We start from the raw sequence: 21,631 nt of genomic DNA, 5'->3' as shown, positions 1-21,631 counted from the left end.
TGTCTGGCTAATTTCTTTCCCCCAGAAATTGTAATTGTAAACCAATTTGATTGAAAAAATATTAATCACTCGTATACAGAATGCGTTTTATTTTTTATTGAAAATAAATATATACAGCATTGTCTGTCATTTGAAATAGCTTGATATCAGCACTACTAAACACTGACGTGAACAGTTAAAATGAACCATTTTAAAACGTGTCACATATTACACCTTATAAAAGTTACTATGGAAACAGCTCAAACATCCACTGCCATTGCGATAGCTTGAACCTTTATGATTTACACTTCTGAAATAGCTCCTGCCCAACAGGAAATCTGATCAGTTTGAATTTATATACACACACTCTGAAGACACAACATACTAGAATACCAAATCACTGTACAATAAGCTTAGTAAATGTATATTTAGCTTCCACAGGTGAAGACCCAAACAAGAAGACCACCAAATAAGACTAGCATTCTGTTGAATCTCCAGTCATGGTCACCCAGATTTCCTCTTTCGAAATTCTCATTATGAAGCGTCTATCTTTAAAAGAAAAACCCCAAATACTGATAGACATATACTATCTTAAGTTTGACTGGCGTCAGTGGTCCACTAATTATATATATCACATTACCTGTTCACAAATTCAGTTTATTTATATAGTGAAATACACTCTGTCATAATGGTTTTTTTGCTCCATAAAATACTCGACGTCCTGATTTTGGGTCGTTATACCAAATCAGTCTTTCACTGATCACTGAGAATTCCAAGCCTCAGTTTAAAGCGTCGATGGACTCGCCTCTGAAATGTCCGGATGAGCCTTGGGAACGTCAGCGACATCCACCGTCCTCAGTTTCCCCTCCATTCCTCCCCTTTGATGACCTGTCGCTGCAGGCTCCAAAACGGGACGCAGACGGGGGTGCTGAGGGCATCCGGGACGTGCAGCAGGTCACCGAGCTGGCGGATGGACTTGCACATGGGGCAAGGGTAGTCGGAGAGACCCTCGATGTCCTCGAAGGCGAGGTTGACGATGCGGTCGATGCAGGCGTCGCAATAGAGATGCCCACAGGAGAGGCGCCTCAGTCGGGCATCATAGGTAATGCAACACTGGCAGTGGGGTAAATCAGGGCCCAAGGACAGGCTTCCACTCAGGGAGCTGCTCTCTACACTCCCAGCCTGACTTGACTTCGTGGGAGACCTGGAGAAATGACGTTAACTAATGGTTAGAAAACTGGTCACTAAAGACTATGTAGTGGAAATCAAATCCTCCATGGCGAATGGCCTCAGTATCATTTGTAAAGGAATCTCAGATCAGTTATTAAAAATTTCCACTCCAGTACAAATGGCCATTGTACCAAATACGGCAAAAAACGGTTCTGGATGCCAAGTGAACAAAAATTTACAAAAATACATCAGCTACCATATGTACTACTTCTCCACAGCATAATGCGCAACACAGGAAAGTACGACACAGTGCCTATGGTGACCTCGTTACAAAAATGTTATAAGTCATAAATATTTTTTAACTCTCTTTTCACGCTCTTGTTATTTCTTTTCGTATGACAAACACGTTTAATTCCAATCAATCGCCAAAGCGTCTTTATTCCTTACCCTTACGAAACGGATATACTACAGTCCCCCCTGTTGAAGACAGACAACCTAGATATACATACTACTGGGATGCAACTATGATTTGCATAGAAAAATTTACCAGCTACGCAATTGTTATTGCATAACATACCAACGCGTAATAAATCAAATTAATGCTGTTTTGTGCGTGGTGTGGCTAAAGTGATACTGAGCCAACGCGAAAATTAAAGAGCGACTATTAAGGAGAAATGCAAAACGCTTTGAAACGATGCTTCGTTTAATTCTAACATATTGCAATTGGAGACTGCGGTACTGACGATGCCAGGTAAACGCACCTCTGCCCGGTACACGACTCACGTCTGAAGCAGTCAAAGCTCAGAGCCGAGAAGATCCTCCACAGCAGATCCATGTTGTCAGCTATCATACTGATCCCGTCCGTGCGATCGGTCCGCCAGCGGCTTTTGCTGGAACATGCTGAAGCTGCTGGTATTTTGATCGGCACCGGATTGTTTCAGCAGCCTTCAATCTAGTCGTTTTTACATGTTGGAGGATCCAGCACAGCGTGTATCGATCGCATAGGCAAAAGCCACCGGTACTGGTTTGCAAATCCCAAAAGGGTTTCCGATAAAAGGGGGCGCCTAGAAAATATCCATTTGCTTTCGATAGCGCCGTTAACTAGACCTCTGCGTCAGCGTAAAGGTGAAACCTGTTGTACAACAGGAATGGGAGCTGGGGGAGAAAAACAGGCGATGCTCACTGTTTGCTAATAGGATTCAGGTGGACGAGAGCAAACGTGGGCGTTAAGTTGGTGATTTGCATTTGCAAAACCTAATGGGAATTAAGCAAATGTACGGACAACCGGCTGTAACGACCGATACTGCAGTGTTCTGTTTCATTTTAACTTGTGTGTTAAAATTTTGCATATTATACGTGGTTCGTGGTTCGTCAATGGTCAGAATATTTAGTTGCGTGCCTGCACTCAACCAAATACAAAATTGCTTAGTATCAATAATCACTAAGCGGTAAGTGGTAAACATGGATATTTTACTTGGTTGTAACAGTGTAAACAAACTGTCATTGTAAAATATATTTAAAATTATGCCTGAAGCTTAGCTAGGTTCATCAAATAGTAATGGTTACAGGACATCGACAAGAAAAAGACAGATCATATTCTCATTGCTTTAGGGTGAGCACTCCATCAGACATATTTGATAACCAGGATCTGAATAAGTCAATAAAGTAAAACTGCTCTTTCCGCAACCTGTTATTTTACTTGCCTGACACACCCAGGGTCCATAGCCTGGTATGGCAACCGCTAGGTGGCGACACAGCCATCGTTTTAATTTAACGTGAAGCTGCACGTGTATTCGTTACATAAATTGTATTGTAATGGGCCTCAGGAATAAACACAAATATAAATAATCTTCACTTAATAACCCATTCACTTATATTAATTAAAATGCAAATATATAAAACGAAGGTGAACATATTATCCTTACATGACAGTATTGGAGTATTTTGCTTAAACTGCATGTAATTAACATTAATCCACACTCGGGACTAAAAAGGTGCTTTATCCCGTGGTAAAATACAAAGATACAAAGCTATTCTTTCATTTGGAAACATATAACTGGTACAGCATAATATTGTAATTTTGATCAGTGAAACCTTGAGTCATTAGATTGTGGGGTTAACTGAAGCAAAACTCCCACAAAACAATGACCCTCGAACAGGACGAGATAAATCTCACTCGCGACTGCGCCAAGTGAAGACATAGCGTCTATGTGTGAGATAAAAACGTGAAAGAAATAGACACATTATGAATACTGAATTACTTAATGGGGAAACAACAATGGTCTACTGATTATGGTTTATCTTCTGAGAGGAGAATGCTCCGATATGTAAAAATCAATAAAATGGATTAACTGCCTGGTTCGGTGAATCAGAAGCCATTTCAATAAAATATGAATCAGAATCACTTTTTATCTTAGAGTATATAATAGTCTTTCTGGATAAAGTGAATTATATGTTAACCACAAATAACTTTAAAGAAAATTAAAGGCATTATCAGTGCGGCCAGATCCAAGCATTGGCAAGGTCGACCCAGACAAAGTTTAACTATATATACAGCACACATACACAGACACACACATACACACACACATATACAGTACATACAGACACACACACATACAGTACATACACAGACACACACACATATACAGTACAGACACACACACATACAGTACACACACATATACAGTACATACACAGACACACACACACATATACAGTACATACACATACACACACATACAGTACAGACACACACATATACACACACATATACAGTACACACACACACATACAGTACATACACAGACACACACATATACAGTACACACACACACACGATGGGTAAACATATCTCCATGGGGACCGCTCATTCATTTCTATGGGAAAAATGCTAACGCTAACTATGACAACCTTAACCCCCTACCCAGCCCTAACATAACCAGAAGTAACCAAACAAAATACAAGAGTTTTTGCATTTTTAGTTTTTTCATTGCAGTCACGGATTTTTATTAAATTGAGTTTTCCCTTAAGGGGAAAAAATCGGTATTCATCACGTTGTGGGGACATTGTGTCCCCATAAGGTAAGCTATACCCGCTCTCTCTCTCTCTCTCTCTCTCTCTCTCTCTTTCTCTATCTCTCTCTGTCACACACACACACACACACACACGAATATTTACAAAATAGGAAAACAAACATTGCTCATATCAAGCAATGCTTTGATGGCTGTACCAGGCTAGCAATAGGCTAACGTCTGGCTGTCTCCTACATGACATGCTTATAAGAATATAAAGTATGAATTTGGAAGGGGCCCAAAAGATATTGTCTCCCTTGTTCTATGGCCTGCCCTGGTGGTCAGATAAATAGACTATTTGCTTATTTAACATTTAAATCTGATCCAACCGAATGATTCCTTAAGAGTTACACCTTCATCTTCACACTCTTCCTCCTGGCGATGGTCACGGTAGCAGCCCATGGCCACATATTCTAGCTCATTCCGGGGGATTTCCCAGACATTCCCAAGTCAAACAGAAGATATAATCCTTCCAGCATAACCAGGCTTTTCCTTCGGGCCTCTGTAGAGTGGGACACGCCCAGAACAGCTCCCGTGGGCTGAGCTGATGGCCTCCTTACAAGACGTCGTAACCACCTCAACCAGCTCCTTTTGAAGGAGCAGCTCTCTTTTGAGGTCCCTTCAGATCTCCTCACATCACAGAAAGTGAGCTTAGTGACCCTGCAGAGAAACTTCATCTCATGCGTTACGCACAGCTCATGACTATAGGTGAGGACAGGGCCATAGATTAAGTGGTAAATCGTGAATCTAGCCTGATGACTCATCTCCCGCTTCTCCACCACAGATTTGTTCATCGTCCTCAGAACTGCAGCCACCCAACTGAACTGATCCACCTGTCAGTCTCCAAAACCCCAGTGTACTTAAACTCCTCCCCCAAGAGTATAATGTCCCACTCAACTGAATGGGAAAATACATGTTCTTCTGAGCTTATTCCATTAGCTAAGAACGGGGGCATTGTTTGGGTCTTGAAACATCAGCGGTTAACCCAGCCAAGAAATCTTTAGAGTTTCATCTGATAGGCTAATTGTGCGATTTTCAAGTTATTTCAGAGTAAAACAAATATACAATGTGAGATACTCAGCCACTGCGATGGGCTGCCCCCCCCGTCCTGGGTTGTTCCCTGCCTCGTGCCCATAGCTACCAGGATAGGCTCCGGACCCCCCATGAACCTGAAGGATAAGCGGTTTGGAAAATGTATGGATGGATGGATACTCAGCCAAAAGGTTCTGGTCAGTTGTCTGTGGGTTTCACAAAAATGAAATCAAAATAAACAAAATTAGGGCAATCTCAGTTCTCATTCAACTTCATTACTTTTTTATTTTCAGCAGAAAGTGTAAAACCGTCAGAAGAATAAACAGAACTTTGACAATGATGAAGCAGCATCTTGCCAATGCTGACGATGAATCCTTATTAACCATGACAGTCTTTTAAACAATTTCTCCATGATCTGATACATACAGAATGTTACATCTTAAACGGATGAATATTGACCACAATACAAGACGACGAAGAAAAGGTCATTTTTTTTTCTTCCCAATGTTGACTTTTTAATAGAAGGTATTAACACATATAGCTAAAAACGACAAGCGATCTATAGGTTTACGGGTTTGGGTTATATGATTTCCAAGTGCTTTAAAGTAAAATCGGAATGACAGGTTAATAGATCAGGGTTTTTAGTACTATTATTATTATTATTATTGTGTGTGTGTGTGTGTGTGTGTGTCTGCCCAGGCCTATAACGACGCCCAGGTTAAAAGCAACCTACAACGTTGAAATTCTGTGTGTTAACCCTGGGATTGAAATCTACAATTTTCCAGAAGTACAGCATCCTAAATCGCTGAGCCACAAACACATACGACCCTACAGAATAAATCCTGAAATGTGTATGGAATTATGAACCCATGATGATGTCACCACCATGCCGTACATTGTTCCAACCGCATCTGCTGCACCTTGAAATCCATCCATCCATCCATTTTCCAAACCGCTTATCCTACTGGGTCGCACGGGGTCAGGAGCATATCCCGGAAGCAATGGGCACAAGGCAGGGAACAACCCAGGATGGGGGGCCAGCCCATCACAGGGCACACTCACACACCAGTCACTCTCACATGCACACCTACAGGCAATTTAGCAACTCCAATTAGCCTCAGCATGTTTTTGGACTGTGGGGGGAAACCGGAGTACCCGGAGGAAACCCCACGATGACATGGGGAGAACATGCAAACTCCGCACACATGTGATTCAGGCGGAGACTCGAACCCGGGTCCCAGAGGTGTGAGGCAACAGTGCTAACCACTGCACCACCATGCCGCCCACCTTGTCTATGTAAATCACCAACAGTGAATGAACAGTGATTCTTTGAAGACATTTAGTTAGTATTTTTTACTTTTTCTTTTTTTTAGCCATATCAGCAATGACGTCTGAGCAGTGTAGAGTATTCGCTTATAAAATCTAAATTCCATGAGAATGCATCTGTAATACCTTAGAATATAATTTTCATACTTAAGTAAAGAGAGAAACCACGTCATAATGTTGTTCAAGTAAAAGTCAAAATACCTGGCTTTAGAATTACTTAAGTAAAACGTTCGAATTTATTCACTTTACAAAAAGCAGCCTCATTTTAACCTTGAGTTCTAATAGAATATTAGGTAAGACCTTCACCTACAAAGCACAGCGGATTTCCTCCACGCTATTGAAATTTCCCCGAAAAAACGAATTACCCGACTAAGTAAGGGTACCTCGTTATGGCGTAAAACAAGGGAAATCCCCGTCAATTTGTTTTAGGACCACGTGCATAATTGTTAAACGTACAGCACATAAGGTGAGACTGTTTTGTGTTTCGTTCACAACGAAATTTTAAGGAGGTGCGGTAGAAGGTGCTGGCGTTACGGAGTGCAGACAATTTCTAATTTATAAAAGCAGATTTTTCATATAGATATTTAAAAATCCTATTTGAAGATATTCCAGCTCCCGATTGAATCCCCCATTCAGTCCTTCGAATGGAGTGCTCCTTTAGAGAAGGTAAAGAAGGGAGGGGAAGGATAGGGAGGGGTGTATCGTGTAATGTGGTTCCTCACCTGTCTTGCTCCATCTAGTAAGTCCGTTCGTGTCTAGTCGCAGCCTCCGGTGGTCTCTTCTTCGCGACGGTCCCTGCGCCGCATCTCAGGGCTCATTCCTTTCCTTCACGTTGGCATAAAAGTGCCGCACGATAAGGTAAGAGCATCCTGCGTTTTCTAATGCTGCAATAATAGCAAAAAAAATGAATATGTAAAATTTGCATTCAGACAATAATAAATTGGTACATTAGCATTGTGTTTCTGCATGTTCGCATATAGTAGCCTAGTAGCCGGAATCTAGACTTAGGCGTGTTCCATGGTTTTCACCGCTTTAAGAGACAGTCATATTTTAGGGATCATGGATCAGTTTTTGAGGGGTGTGTGTACACACACACACACACGTATATCGAACTGCAAAGGTGTTACGTTAATCTCAATTACAGCCGTATGTGGTATGAAATGGGACAGTTCGTACAATTGTCACAGATTCACCGCTGCGTTATAATAAATAGGTACATGTCAGACCACCGGCGATATTTCATCCAGAATCTGTAGTTTTGCTTTTCTCCTTTTTTCATTAAGTAACTGGGAAACTGGGGAGGACGGAGCGCAGCTCTCGCCGAGTTTATGGGAAGCGCGCTGCCCCTTTGCGCTTCTCCCCTTCACCTTACTTCGGCTGAATAGTGATTGACTGGGGGGTGTTAGTGACATTTATTTTTCCATATTAAATGTAGTATTCTTTCACGGTGGTGACCTCCCGTTGATGTTGATTTAGCTTTAGATCGTATTTCTGTAATGATTAAATCTAATGTTGGATCGGCAGTCAACAAATCAGATCGAGTACCCGGTACGTATCGGCTAATCGCGTATATAAATGATGCCTAAGGGTAACAAAATGACCTTCGCTGACTCCAGGCGGCTCTTGTAGTATTTTGGCCTTGTTTGGTGAATGCTGTGTATGGTGAAATATAACGGGCTGTAAAATGAGCTGATGATATCCCCCATTGCAGTGGCGCGTTAGTTCTGCTACAACGACCTTGTCATTACAAAACATGTCACATTCTGCAGTTCGGTGAAGGCTGGGATGCCGTTTTTTTATTCCTGCCATTCCCACTTTACTGCAGTATGCTACGGCTTTGAAGGAATACTCAAAGTCACTAATTACAAACACATCACCAATCTACTGTAAATTACTTTGATGACCAGTATATAATTCGCACGTCTCCAAACATTATATTCGGCTTCATAAATCTGTCATGTCGCGTATTTTTGATGCTGTGAAAAACGAAATACGCACATACGTCTATGTACTATGATTCAATGAAGGGCTGTAGGTAGGCAACGTGAAGCTACGTCTGTGAATACATTAATAATATCATGCTTTAATTTATGAAGTTTTTAATTTATGACCATATGCGGTTGCACCATATCACATTATACTTGTTTAATGTTACATTTGCATTTCAACCCTCAACTCATTGGATAATGTGGCTCGGCTGAAAAACACATTGTTGGCAGGGTCGCGAGGCTGTGCACGGATTTAGGAAGCCTCACTTGTTTATGGTGCTCACTGCACCGGGTAAGATCGTGAGATTTATCTTGTCCTGTTCGAGAGTCATTGTTTTGTAGGAGTTTTGCTTCAGTTAACCCCACCATTTTATGACTCAAGGTTTCACAAAAAAGGGTTAAAAAAGGCTTATTGATCAAAATTACAATATTTTTTTGTTTTACGAAAATCGTTGGCTTGCAGTCTCTTAATAGTGCACGAACACATGAAGTGAAATTAATTCATTAATAACATTAGCATGTTATGATTGTCTAAATTTGGATTTAATCCCATTCAAAAAGTAGGACATTCACAATAAAGGGAAAGAACACTAATCAGAGATAACAACATCCTCCTGGGTTATAGTGAAACACTGACCCTACCGGATAGACATTTGATGATAGGACGTTATGGGCTCAGTCTGCTTCCATTTGCCCGAAAGGAAACCCTTTGTGGAGGGCGTGGCCACGGAGCAGCTACATCACTCGTGACTCCTGTGCATTTAATATAAATCAGAGCCCCTCCCCCACAGCTGATGTATGTGTTTCTGTGCGACAAGCTTATGAAACACCAGGCAGATGGGCACCTGTGCTTGCCCTCATTTTATACCACTGTTTTGTTTTTGCAATGACTCTATATTCATTTTAGCGAACTGCAAAAACAGGGAAATGTAGCAATTCCTGCTACATGAGAGATCATTTTCTGTGTATACTGCATTTGTTTTTCTTCCAGTTTGCAGTCTCTCTAACTCCTGACAGCTCGTCTTCTAGACTAGATGCACATTTTGTCGTATAAATGGGCTTAATTTTTCCAATTTTTTTTTTTTTTTACCAGCTTGCATTAAGGCTGTTTTGTCTCTCGGAATGAGAGAGGGACAAACATGTAACGTCGGCAGCTGTCATTGTGCTCCGACTGTAAAATAGGTGCATGCAGTGAGACTGCCGCTGGATCTTCACAGAAAGAAAGAAATGCAGCTAAAAGATGAAAGCACTCCAGAAATTTCTGAATATCTTTCAACTGAACGGACAGCACACATATCCTGTATGTTGTTCCATATATATGCTTCCAAGCATGTAGCAGTATGGTGTCTGTTATTCTGCTATTTTCATTGTATTCACAACGACGCCCCGGGTGGTAACTCCCCAGGCCAGATCCTTTGTCGTCTCAGTCAGTCACATGACTTTGACTGAAGGGCTGAGGGAATACCCTGTAGAAATCTCTGGTGACATCGTTATGGGGGGAGGCATCACTGTAGGTCATACATTGGACTGTTTCTATGCCGACTGATTTATTAAGGTATGAAAGGCCATGGTATGCATCTGGGGAGACCATAAATCTAGGCATCACCCAGAAACACTAAAATACCTTTTACCGTATCTGTCCGACTGTCTCTTAGGGTTCAGAGCGTTAAGATCCTGTCCTTGCTATGTGTTTATGGAGTTTGCATGCATACTCTGTGTTGATTGGGATTCCTCTGGATCCTGTAGTTTCCTCCCACAGTCCAAAGACTGCATGTCTCATAGTGGACTGGCTTTCCCATCCACGGTCGCCCTATGCCCTCTGCTTCCTGGGATAGGATGCAGGCTTATGTCGGTTCTTGCACTGCCGAACTGGGCACGGAAGACGGATGGAAAATGCAGCAGTATCTTATATAATCTGTAACCTGACTAAGTGACTGCATGTCCACATATATTTCTTTGTCAGAATCATCTGTTTGTAATCCGCAGTCGGACAAATAGCTTTGCCTTCCTGTCCTTAGGGCTTCTAGTCCCCTAAAGAAGCTGTAACATGCTCACTAGTACGGTTTTGCGCTGAAACCTTGACGGATCCTCGCTCCGAGGTCGGTGCCGGTCCGTGGGACGACAGCCCACCCGCTGTCGGGGCACTTTGCTGGCCTGTTTGAAGCGGACTCTGTGGGGACCGGCCCGGCTGACAGCCTCGGGGGCCGCTGAGCCTCCCATGGATGAAGATGGTGGGGGATTTCGAACGATGCTTGTATTACTGTAAGCCCTTTTATGTCTGAAGGTGCATTATATTAGTCTAAGCATGCATGTAGATGGGAGATACACCTGCTCTAAAAATGGTCACAATTTGCTGCACGGACGCAGAAACAACAAGGGCAAGAAAATGTGTCTATTTATAGAATCAGGCCGTGCCCATTGGATAACAGCGTTCAGTGTCATTCTTCTTAACTACAGGAAGTGGGCCTCCGTCAGTCTCTCCCGGTGCTGCATGATGGTTGCCATCGAGCAGCTTAGCCTTGTTGTCACCCCACATCAGCTGCCCCTTTCCTCTCCTCGGCTCCTGAGCCCTAGTGTGCAGACAGCGACTCGCCAGCGGAGGCATGGAGAAGCCCAGGGAGCCTCCCTCTGTCCTGAGCCTCCCTCTGTCCTGAGCCTCCCTCTGTCCTGAGCCTCCCTCGGTCCTGAGCCTCCCTCTGTCCTGAGCCTCCCTCGGTCCTGAGCCTCCCTCTGTCCTAAGCCTCCCTCGGTCCTGAGCCTCCCTCTGTCCTGAGCCTCCCTCTGTCCTGAGCCTCCCTCTGTCCTGAGCCTCCCTCGGTCCTGTGCTCGTGTGTCAGAGTGGCCTGCTGCTCCTTGTCTTCGTTCTTCATCCCTGAGGAGGGACAACATGGAGACATTTCCAGTTAAGGCTGCTCAGTCAAGGCGAAAATCATAATCACGGCAATTTTGGTCAGTATTGAGATAACGGTGATTTAACGCGGTTACTCGTTGACTTTGGAGATATGCATTTAGTGACGTTTTACCTGTCTTTTTAACAGTGGATTTCCTTGAACTTGAAATATAATTCAACTGAGAAATAAAGACCCCAGTGTTGCTGCTGATATGCACTTGGTCAGTTTCAATCACGTCGAATAATCTGTAAATACTTCTTTTCATCCAGCACACTGCAGACTGTACTAGGGAGTCGTACTTTACTAATAGTTATCTTAGGTTTATTATATTTATGCCACGTCTACGGGACTGTATTCTATATTACTGTGGTACATTAATGTAAACCTCTTTGCTGCTGAGCTGTGACAAATTTCCAAACAAATTTCATTGTATTTCTGATACAATGACAATAAAGTCTCTTATCTTATCTTATCTTATCTTATCTTATCTTATCTTAAATAAAAAATGGTTGGAAAGGGAGCATCGCTACAAAACAAAATGCAGCATAATCATTTTTATCTCGATTTTTTTTTTCATAATTGTCAGAAGCCATAATCATTACTGAAACTAAAATTTTACTAATTGCAAAGCCCTACACCCTAGACTAGTACGTTTATATATCAGTATAGTTGGGTGGTGTGGAGTCTAGGGTTGGAAAGGGGTGAAAAATTTCCAATAAATTTCTGGTAACTTTCCAGAAACTTTCCATGGGAAGTAGGGCTGCAAAGGGGTGAAAAATATCTGGAAGCTTTCCATGGGAAGTTAACCTGGGAAATTTCATAAATATTGAACTCCATGGAAGCCCACACAAGTTGTCAGATATGGCAAAGAAAGCAAACTGTATGAATAATACAACATACAATATGGTGTTTAAATCCCGCCCCCTTTCTGTGTGTGTAGAGTTCCCATGCTCTTCCCATGTTCCTTATGTTACTCCTGATTACTTTCACAGACCAAACACACATGGTTACGTGAATGTGTGTGTGAGTCTTGTGATGTACTGGCATTCCATCCTCGGTGTCCCCAGCCTTGTGGCAGGCCTCTGGATATTGAGGTAACTGACTTTTTAAAACCACTGTAAGGACTAACTTGTGCTTATGTGCCATGTGAGAGGCGGAAGGACGTGCGTCCATACTGCAAGTGAGTCTCATAAATTTTCGTTCAAATTTTGATGGCTAAGGCCTGGTCTCGAATCGTCATGGCCAGATGCCAGACACACCTAGCCGACATGATCAGGGAAGAAATCGAGGAAAAGAGATGTGCCAGCTGAATTTAATGGGATGTCATAAGTCATTAGGCAGACAGCACTTGGCTTGCCCTTTTTTGGCTTCATTTCAATTGGATATCATCTCTCAGTTTGATGCATGTATTACATTTACATTTATTTACGTAGCAGGCACTTCAATCTAAAGTGACGTACAATCAAAAAAAAAGCAGGACCAGCTGGGGTTAAGGGCCTCACGCAAGAGCCTAAAGGTGATATCCTGGCCACGGGATTCGAACCAGCAACCTTCCGATGAGGTGCAGACACTGTTGCTTTTTCTTCCAAGCTCCCCACGGGCATTTTATCTGAAGACCCTCGATGGTTGGAGATCCCGTCCTTGTACGCTTGCCGTTCTCCAGCCTGATGGTGTGGTCCAGCTGGTCTGCCCTGCTCTCCTGTCACCTCGCCCGTTGCTAGCTGCATTCGTGACGCCAGCAATGGCGTGGACCCTCCGTGCCACCTCTTCTGCCAACTAATCAGCTGCCAGCTAATGGCCCCGTCACTTCCCGTCTCTCTCTGGTGCCCTGGCCACTCGCTTTGCGAGGAATCTTCTGTCACTGGAGGGGCGTCACCTTTTCCCTCTTGATCTTTCCCTCCCCCGTTCTCCCCAAACAGTGTAAATTTAAGCAGAGCTCAGCTGCTCAGTCTCAGAATCTGACTCATTCCCCACCCAGAAGGCGTTAGGATCCTTCCTTCTTACTCACTCGTTGATACGTCCACCATGTACAGCCTTGAGAACCCATGCATGAAGCCCATAAATGAATATCAGCTCATCTTTCATCTCCACTATAGATACCAGAGAGTGGACAGATGGTTTAAAAACATTTACCTTTTTCAATGGAAATATTCATATCAGGGTTCCGTAAACAAAACAGAAAGGCTTGCTTCTTGCAGCCGGCTGTGTTTTAACTCTTACCACTATTAAACACAATTTATCCTTTTCTTCTTGGTCTTTATCCCTGAAATGAAACTCCCATTGTATCTGTTTATTTTGCTTTTGCTCCTTTGTTGGCAGATCCAGTTATTAATCTCTCTTCTCCTACACAGAATAATGCAGCTTTACGAGGAAACCCCATTTCACTTTTTATTATGAAATCATGGCATCTAATATAATGTACCTTGACAGGAGCTTATGTTTTCATGCGGGATAAGGATGTGATTTGCTGCACATGCCTTCGTGCTGTTGCTGCCTGCACTTGACTTTATGGAGGTAATAACTTGCATTAGCACTTTTTCCTTCAAAATGTTTATATAATGCAAAGTGATAGATGACTAACCTAAGTGATTGCCTGCCAGGGTCTCTATGCTAGATTTTGTGCGCTGTGAAAGCAGATGAGAAGAGGCTGAGAAATGTTCTTACAGACAGACTGTAGCTAGCAGCCTGCTTGTCCCGTCATTGCCCGTGCAAGTCTGTTAGATGCCAAACTCGAGAGAAGCACGGCCATTTTGCCCAAAAGCAGTCATTTTGTTCAACTGCCCATAATTGACTTCAGTTCATCTGCTCACAGAACAGCCACTCTTGTTTCACGAGTCCTTCGTACTTGATTGGTACCAAACTGGTGTAAAAGCTGGAAAGAAACTAGTTTCTGCAATAGTTGAACCTAAATAGGTAGTAGCTGCCGACAAAGGACAGTGATAACGTGTCCCATCACATGACCTGACCACCTGACCTACGCATGTCAGAGATGGTTTGGGAGGAGTTTGAACAGAGAATGCAGGAAAATCAGCTAATTAGTGCTCAGATTATACGTGGGACCTCCTGCAGGACAGCTGGGAAAGCATCCCAGGAGGCCACCTCATGGAACTGGCGTAGAGGAGACAGTGGGTCAGCCAGTCCCTGGGGTAATTGGGGTTAACAACGTTGTGCAAGGGCACAATGGTGGGACCACTCTACCGGCCATGGGATTTGAACCAACAACCAACCCACAGAGCGGCCACCAACAAATTATATTGTTTTTGTTTAATACTTTTTTTGGTCAGTGCATAATTACATATGTGTTGTTTCATAGTTTTCATGTCTTTATAAATATTCTAAAAGAATAGTAGAGAATAGTACAAATTAACCTTTCTATGGGTAGGTGTGTCCAAACTATTGACTGGTGCTATAGGTCTCCAGGGAACTCTAAGCTGCCCCTAGTGTGAGGACATGTATGTGCCTGGTGATGGACTGGCATCACATCCAGGCTGTGCCCCTGCTTGTGCCTTATGCTACCTGTGATAGACTGCACCCCCCCCCCCCCAACCCATGCTGATGGTTATTAGTGAATTCGTAACACCCATACACAACCCATCTTATACACGTCAGTGATTGTAGCTTTAAAACACATGAATTCGTGATTGACCATCCATTTCTCATAGCTAAATTTGCAAAGCTAGTGGGCCTGGAACCTGTACCAGGAAACCTGAGGCAGTGTCCGCAGACACCTCGGATGGGATTCCAGCCCATCACTGGACCTGCAGTGAGGCAGTTTTGGAGAAGCCAACTGCATTTCTTTTCACGGTGGGAGGAAGCCAGAGTACCTGGAGGAGACCAAGGCAAACTGCGCAAGCACAGTGTGGGGGCTGGAGTCGAACCCACATCCCTGAAGGTGTAAGGATGCAGTTCCTCATGCTGCAGCTTTTTATAATTATAATGAGCTAAGTTGTAAGGATTGTAGCTGGCTTGTATTTACTCTACATGTTGCTGTTCGTGGGCTATTGGACACAAGTGCTATATTTTTTTCAGTGTTGTTATTTTACAGCCACAGTTTACCGACTGGGGTTGTTCTGAGTGTCTGCTGATGGAAAGATGCAGTGCAGGTTCTGGCGTCTGTATCTGTGCTGAGAAGGTCACTGGTTCAAATCCCGTGGCCTGCAAAATATTCATATACAACAACAAGGTATTTAAGGAGTTTGGAGTTTGATGTTTGCACTATCAGACACCAAATATTGCGTATATCCGCATATATCTGACGCACACATTATCTTATCTACCTATAGAGTAGCAACAAACCACTTATGCAAATGTGCATAGAACGCAGTACCACTGATTGGTGGTATCAGCCTGGTGAACCAAAACAAACTACCAGATCCGTACATAATACCTTGTATTAGTTAGGCAGGTAAAACACTTAAAATGAATTTTACCTAATGCAGGTAAAGGTGTCTTTCTTCCTGACTGCCCGCTGCTGCCCTCCCCCAACCTCCCAAACTCCACCCTTGCTGTAAATGGCAAATAAAGTTGATTCTGATTGTAATTCTATTGAGATTGTAGCTGGAAAACAATGGTAAGATCAGTCCACCCTCCTTGAAATGGCATGAGACTGTGGTTTACTGGTACGTCTGCGGTTCTGGCCTGTGGCCGGCTCTCAGTACCACTATCAGCCTGGTATCTAACACCAGACCCAAAGGGGCTGTTTTTTTATTGAACTAATTTGTTATACTTAATAGAAGTCTGCCCACATTACAGAAACCTGTTCGCCGAACCTTAGGCTTTTCTCGAATATAGCGAAGCCTCTGTAAGACTGACCATTTGTTATCCAGTCGCTCTGTAGCAATCACACTGAAAGGAGCCCCCCCCCCAATCCCTTTGGTGCTATTGGAGTCCATTAAGTGGAAATGGAATTACGTAATTAAGTCTTTCATGACAGGAGAACGAGAGTCGGGGTGGTTACCAGCTATGCCTTTGTTGATATAATTGAAATATAATCAATTTATAGATAGACAAAGATTCTGGTCTCACTGGAGTTTTAATTTATTTTTTGGCAGGTCTTTTTCCCCAGTGCTTTTACTTATTCTCCAATTATTTTCATAGAATTTTCATGTCTGTAGGTCATCGACAGAGCTTGAGCAGATAGATGCCCTGTGTACACTACAGATTAAAAGAGCAGAAATACTAAGCCATCCTCATCCTTCCATCCATCCATCCATTCATCAATCTATTCATTCATCAATCTATTCATCCATCCATCCACTTTTTTATTCTGGTTAGATCTGTGGGCTACATCTCACCATTATGCCTACAATAAAATGTATTCAAATACGTTATTTATCAATGCGCCCATCTTCTATAATCACTTAGGCAGCACAGGGTTTCAGAGGGTTTGAAGTCTTCCCTGGAAGCACAGGGTACTGGAACACCTTGGACGGGAAGATAGTTCATCATATGGCCCCCAATTGCACACGATGAGCTATATAAATAAATTACATTTTGAACTCATTCGTGCCACCTGCGTCTCACAACAAGTCCTCGAGTTGGCTTTAGCTGATTTTATAGCGTAATTAATCCATCAGGAGCAGCAGATAATCTCTTCACGGTAACTCACTAGAGAACGCCGAGCAAATGTTCATTAGTGACTGTGATGATAAGACGTTTGCTGTGAGCATGAGGGCACAAGAAGTCACTCAGTTCACAGACAGTTTCCTGCTCTGTGAAACCAAGGTTTTTCCTGGAGTAGTTACTTCATACTATGCCATGAGAATTCGTCATTGTGAAGGGATTGATTAGGGACGTACGATATATTGGTTAAAATCAGTATTGGCCAATTTTCCTTATAAATCAAGACAATGGCGTTAGTCCGTTGTGTCAGGCTAGGCCAATATTTCCAGCCAATATTTAAACTGTATCAATATCCAAAGTTAGCAGTGTGAGAGCCCAAGACATAACTACTAAAATAACAGAGATAATTACATTGGCCAATCAGAGAGGAGGAGAAGGGATTGCATCACTCATTGAGCACTCAGGACCCAACTACACTCTTTCAAGGTGGCTCAGCTTTGCTGGTGTCTCATTTCTTGCATTCACAAGATCTTCACCAGCATCAATTTCAGTATAGATTTGTGGAACTCAGACATTAGCCACTTATTGCTTTGGTGCACCACTAGGATTGCAGTTGCCTCAACAAAAAGATCGTTTGTGACTTTGCAACAACTTTAGTAGAATGACAGAAACTTGAAGTAAGTGTTTGAAGTACTGGCATTGTGGTTGTTTGCAGGTTTTAACCAGGTCGGCATTGTAGCTAACATACCCTTTCATGTAGACCATCTGTGGTTTGTCTGATTTTTCACATTCGCTCTTCTCACTTTTTCAGTAACAATTTATACACACAGTGACCAGTTTTTTAAGTACATCTTCCTATTAAAAATCCTCGAAACAGTGAATCGTGTGGCTGCTATTGAATGCATGCACCATGCAGACATCTATGTTTGGCACAAGTGCACCTAGGCTGAGCTTCCAATGAAAACCTGGTAACAAGTGTAAGTTAGCATTGGAGCATTATAACCTAAAAACGGAACTATTCCAATCAAAGAGAAATGCAAAAGTGTAGACTCCAGGATACAGTTAAGAGATACCAGCTAAGAGATAGCAGACAAATGCAAAAGTGTAGACTCCAGGATACAGTTAAGGGATACCAGCTAAGAGGTAGCAGACAAATGCAAAAGTGTAGACTCCAGGATACAGTTAAGAGATACCAGCTAAGAGATAGCAGACAAATGCAAAAGTAAAGACTCCAGGATACAGTTAAGAGATACCAGCTAAGAGATAGCAGACAAATGCAAAAGTCAAGACTCCGGGATACAGTTAAGGGATACCAGCTAAGAGATAGCAGACAAATGCAAAAGTAAAGACTCCGGGATACAGTTAAGAGATACCAGCTAAGAGATAGCAGACAAATGCAAAAGTCAAGACTCCGGGATACAGTTAAGGGATACCAGCTAAGAGATAGCAGACAAATGCAAAAGTCAAGTCTCCGGGATACAGTTAAGAGATACCAGCTAAGAGATAGCAGACAAATGCAAAAGTCAAGACTCCAGGATACAGTTAAGAGATACCAGCTAAGAGATAGCAGACAAATGCAAAAGTCAAGACTCCAGGATACAGTTAAGAGATACCAGCTAAGAGATAGCAGACAAGGTCAAGAGGTTCACTTACAGTTTCAGTAAGCATTCAGATCATACCTGTCAAGTTTTAGATTTGAAAATAAGAGAAATTTTCTAGCACCTGCCAGGAGCCACCCCACCACCCCAGCCAGGCTCCAGTATCCCTTACATTTTAAGACAGATGTTCAAGAAATTTAAAACCACTTGTCATTTACATTTTATTTTCATTACACATTTTCTTTTAATTTCCCATGTTTACTCATGTGGCTCTCTGGCATTCACTAATGACTTGGTGGATTTTTCATGCTGACTGACATCGTTCCTTCCCCCGTGGGAGACACTAAAATCGCAGTTACAAATCTTACAGAACGCGTGACTGTGCCCCATCCTACTCCTCTTTACGAAAGTAAATTCGGCGTCCCATTTTTCGAGATATTTACACGACTTTTTGGCAGGAATGCCTACTCCTTCTTCACATCCATCCATCTCTCTCCTGTGTTGTTCCGGATTTGTTCCCGCTGTCTGCACTAACCTCGCGACAAATGCAACCCAGGCTACTGCAGGTGGCAGTTCTTGCGAGGCTACTGACTGAGTTCAGTTTGGAGAGGCAGAGGAATTTAAAAAAAAAAAAAGATATTATAATACAAGAGATTTACAGCAAAATATGAATATGGGAGGACAGCCGGAAAGAGGGGTAAAATATGGTAGCTTCCCGGCCAAAACGGGAAATTGACAGTTATGATTCAGATGGTTAAGATGCCTGATGTTAGTAACTTTGACTTGTCGACGTTGAGTGTGGTGTTCCCGGTATCTCTGAAACAGCTGTCTATCCTGGGATTTTCACACTTCTGCAGCTGCTTCCTTCAAGGCCCCTGTTTGCAGGTTGAGGTTGTTGTTTTATGGACGCAGTCCTGCTGGGAAGAGTTACAGGAGGAAGTGTCATTAGGCCGGGCGTAACAAGCCTCGAAAACCCCTGCAGCATTAAGCAATAAGCACAGCTGATGTTTAGACATAAAACTGGAGCTCTGTTTGTCCAGTAACCATCATTACTGTCACACTGCTCTGCCCTCGTATTACTGCCGCGTCATAGATTGGCAGGCAATACGCAAAGTCCGGTTAATTTGTTCTTTACAAGGTTGGTTACCCCTTAGGGTCCTTTATTTTTTTGACATCCTCTACTTCTGCTAATGGCAGTGAGGCCATGGTATGTCATCAATAAATGAATTCGGTATAAAAACAGCCTACATTCAGCTTCTGCCTCCTTCCGTTCATGAATAAACACAGAGACACCGTGGACGGAAATGATAGGATTTCTTTGGCGACTTTTAACAATTTAATTGGTAGCGTCACATTCTGATGTTTTCGAACATCAGAGGGTCCGCGTGGTTCGAGCCAAAAAGGAGGACAACATCTGACTGAAGAATAAAGCCAGATAGCTTAGTGTGGATTCACACCAAAGTAGCGTAAAACTGTAGGAAACAAGCAAAGGTGTTTCACATGCTGTCAGTGTTACGATGTACATTTAACGCACTTAAAGACATCATTCATACTGAAGGGGAACATATCATATATCATATGCCCCTGCTTCAAAATATCTAAACAATGAATTTATATGACTCTACGAGCCAGTCCAGGAAAAATTGCTGGCCAATGGATGGATGCGTCCGTTATTTCTTTCCCTGCTCTCGCACCTTGCAGACTCCACCCACTCGGTTGTGTACACCTCACTCCCCATCCTCTGTCTGTCGTTATGGGTCACCGCTCATTGCTCCTCCCCTTCATCAAACTCCCCTCCCACGGTTGCCTGTATTTCTTGAGGGTGTCCGTCACTGGTGTCGTACATAACCTGTGGATTGGCCACGTGGGGGAAAGTTGGATGGGGGGGCCTGCAGTTCCCCATCCATCCTGTATTCTCCTCGATGGTGGAACGCGTGTGGTTCTACGTTCCCTGGATCTTCTGCCCAGGGATGGGTGGGCGTTTAAATAGGCTTGGTTTTCTCTGCAGCCCGATGGTGAGGATGAGAAGGAATATTTTAGCTAGCATGATTAAGTTGAGCCGCCCTGCAGCCGAAAATTTCTGGCGAGGCTCCCGCAGAGCTCACGAAGCTCCCTGACCAGCTTGTCATGGCATATGGTATTTTAAAAAGCAAGAAATGTCAAATCACTTTTTTATTTGCATGAATCATTATCGCAATCCATACCCGACGTGAGCAGGGAATGACGGGATCGTCATCTGCACTTCCCCCCTCCCCCTTCCCCATGCTATGGGGATGCCGATTACGGATGGAGGTAGGGCTTCCTTGCCGTTGGAGTGAGGGGGTTGCCCCTGACGCTGGGTGATCATGGCCTCCTGATAAGTGTGCTGGACCTGAGGTGTTAATGCTGCTAGCTTGACAGCCGTTGCGTAATCGGACGATATCGCTCTGCGAGGCCCCCTGCCAGACGGATAATTGAGTTTTTCAAAGAGGCTTTTGATATCAACCGACCGCCCTGTCAAAAAACAACCAAGGGCAGGAAGCAATTTGGAGAACCAGCCGTGTAGCTGCCGCTAAGGCCCATTACCTGCAGGGTCCCTTTTATTTATAGTTGATGTGCAGTGTTTAAAAGATTACTTTGTATTCTCAGCACAAATGAAGAAACTGTTATTTGAATGCATTTGATTCCTTTTGTAATGCAGCAGAATGTTTAAAAAGGATTGTCAATTATTCCCCAGCTGGCAATGAGAGTAACGGTAAAAACCGCTAAGGATGAACGTCCATGGTGCTTGTTTTCCCTTTTCCATCCCTTTTCCGTTTCTGTGGTTTTCCTTTTGAGACGTTGGTTTCCCAGGAGATCTGCCTGCTGACCTGCCACCCAGCCCTGCATAGCCAGGATCAAAAGACAGTCTGGCATATTTGTCTCCCCCTGACTAATGCAGTGGGAGTCCTCGCTGAGGGGAGGGGCCTAAAGGAGCCAAAGGCCTAATCCTGCGTTCCATTATCTCTCTTAAAGTCGGAACTTGGATAAAA

General features: G+C 43.2%; 2 protein-coding genes across 2 annotated transcripts in view; one reads left to right on the top strand and one right to left on the bottom strand.

Annotated features, from left to right (window-relative positions):
- Positions 1-81: 81 nt before the first annotated feature.
- On the bottom strand, positions 82-2,577 carry LOC125749668 (E3 ubiquitin-protein ligase TRIM39-like). The gene is made up of 2 exons (XM_049027135.1): positions 1,911-2,577; positions 82-1,183 (listed from the first exon to the last, which is right to left on the bottom strand). Exons 1-2 carry the CDS (start codon positions 1,997-1,999, stop codon positions 835-837), a joined length of 438 nt encoding a protein of 145 aa, XP_048883092.1. The 5' UTR covers positions 2,000-2,577; the 3' UTR covers positions 82-834.
- A 4,693-nt stretch (positions 2,578-7,270) lies between these two features.
- Positions 7,271-21,631, top strand: part of sv2a (synaptic vesicle glycoprotein 2A) — a 39,176-nt gene continuing 24,815 nt past the window's right edge. The window contains exon 1 of the mRNA XM_049026610.1: positions 7,271-7,439. The gene's annotated coding sequence lies outside the window, so the exon portion shown is untranslated. The remainder of the gene's footprint in view (positions 7,440-21,631) is intronic.

The sequence above is a fragment of the Brienomyrus brachyistius genome, chromosome 9, assembly GCF_023856365.1.
Source record: "Brienomyrus brachyistius isolate T26 chromosome 9, BBRACH_0.4, whole genome shotgun sequence".
NCBI lineage: Eukaryota > Metazoa > Chordata > Actinopteri > Osteoglossiformes > Mormyridae > Brienomyrus > Brienomyrus brachyistius.
Note: the sequence above shows the minus strand (reverse complement) of the source record. Positions and strands in the feature narration are given on the sequence as shown.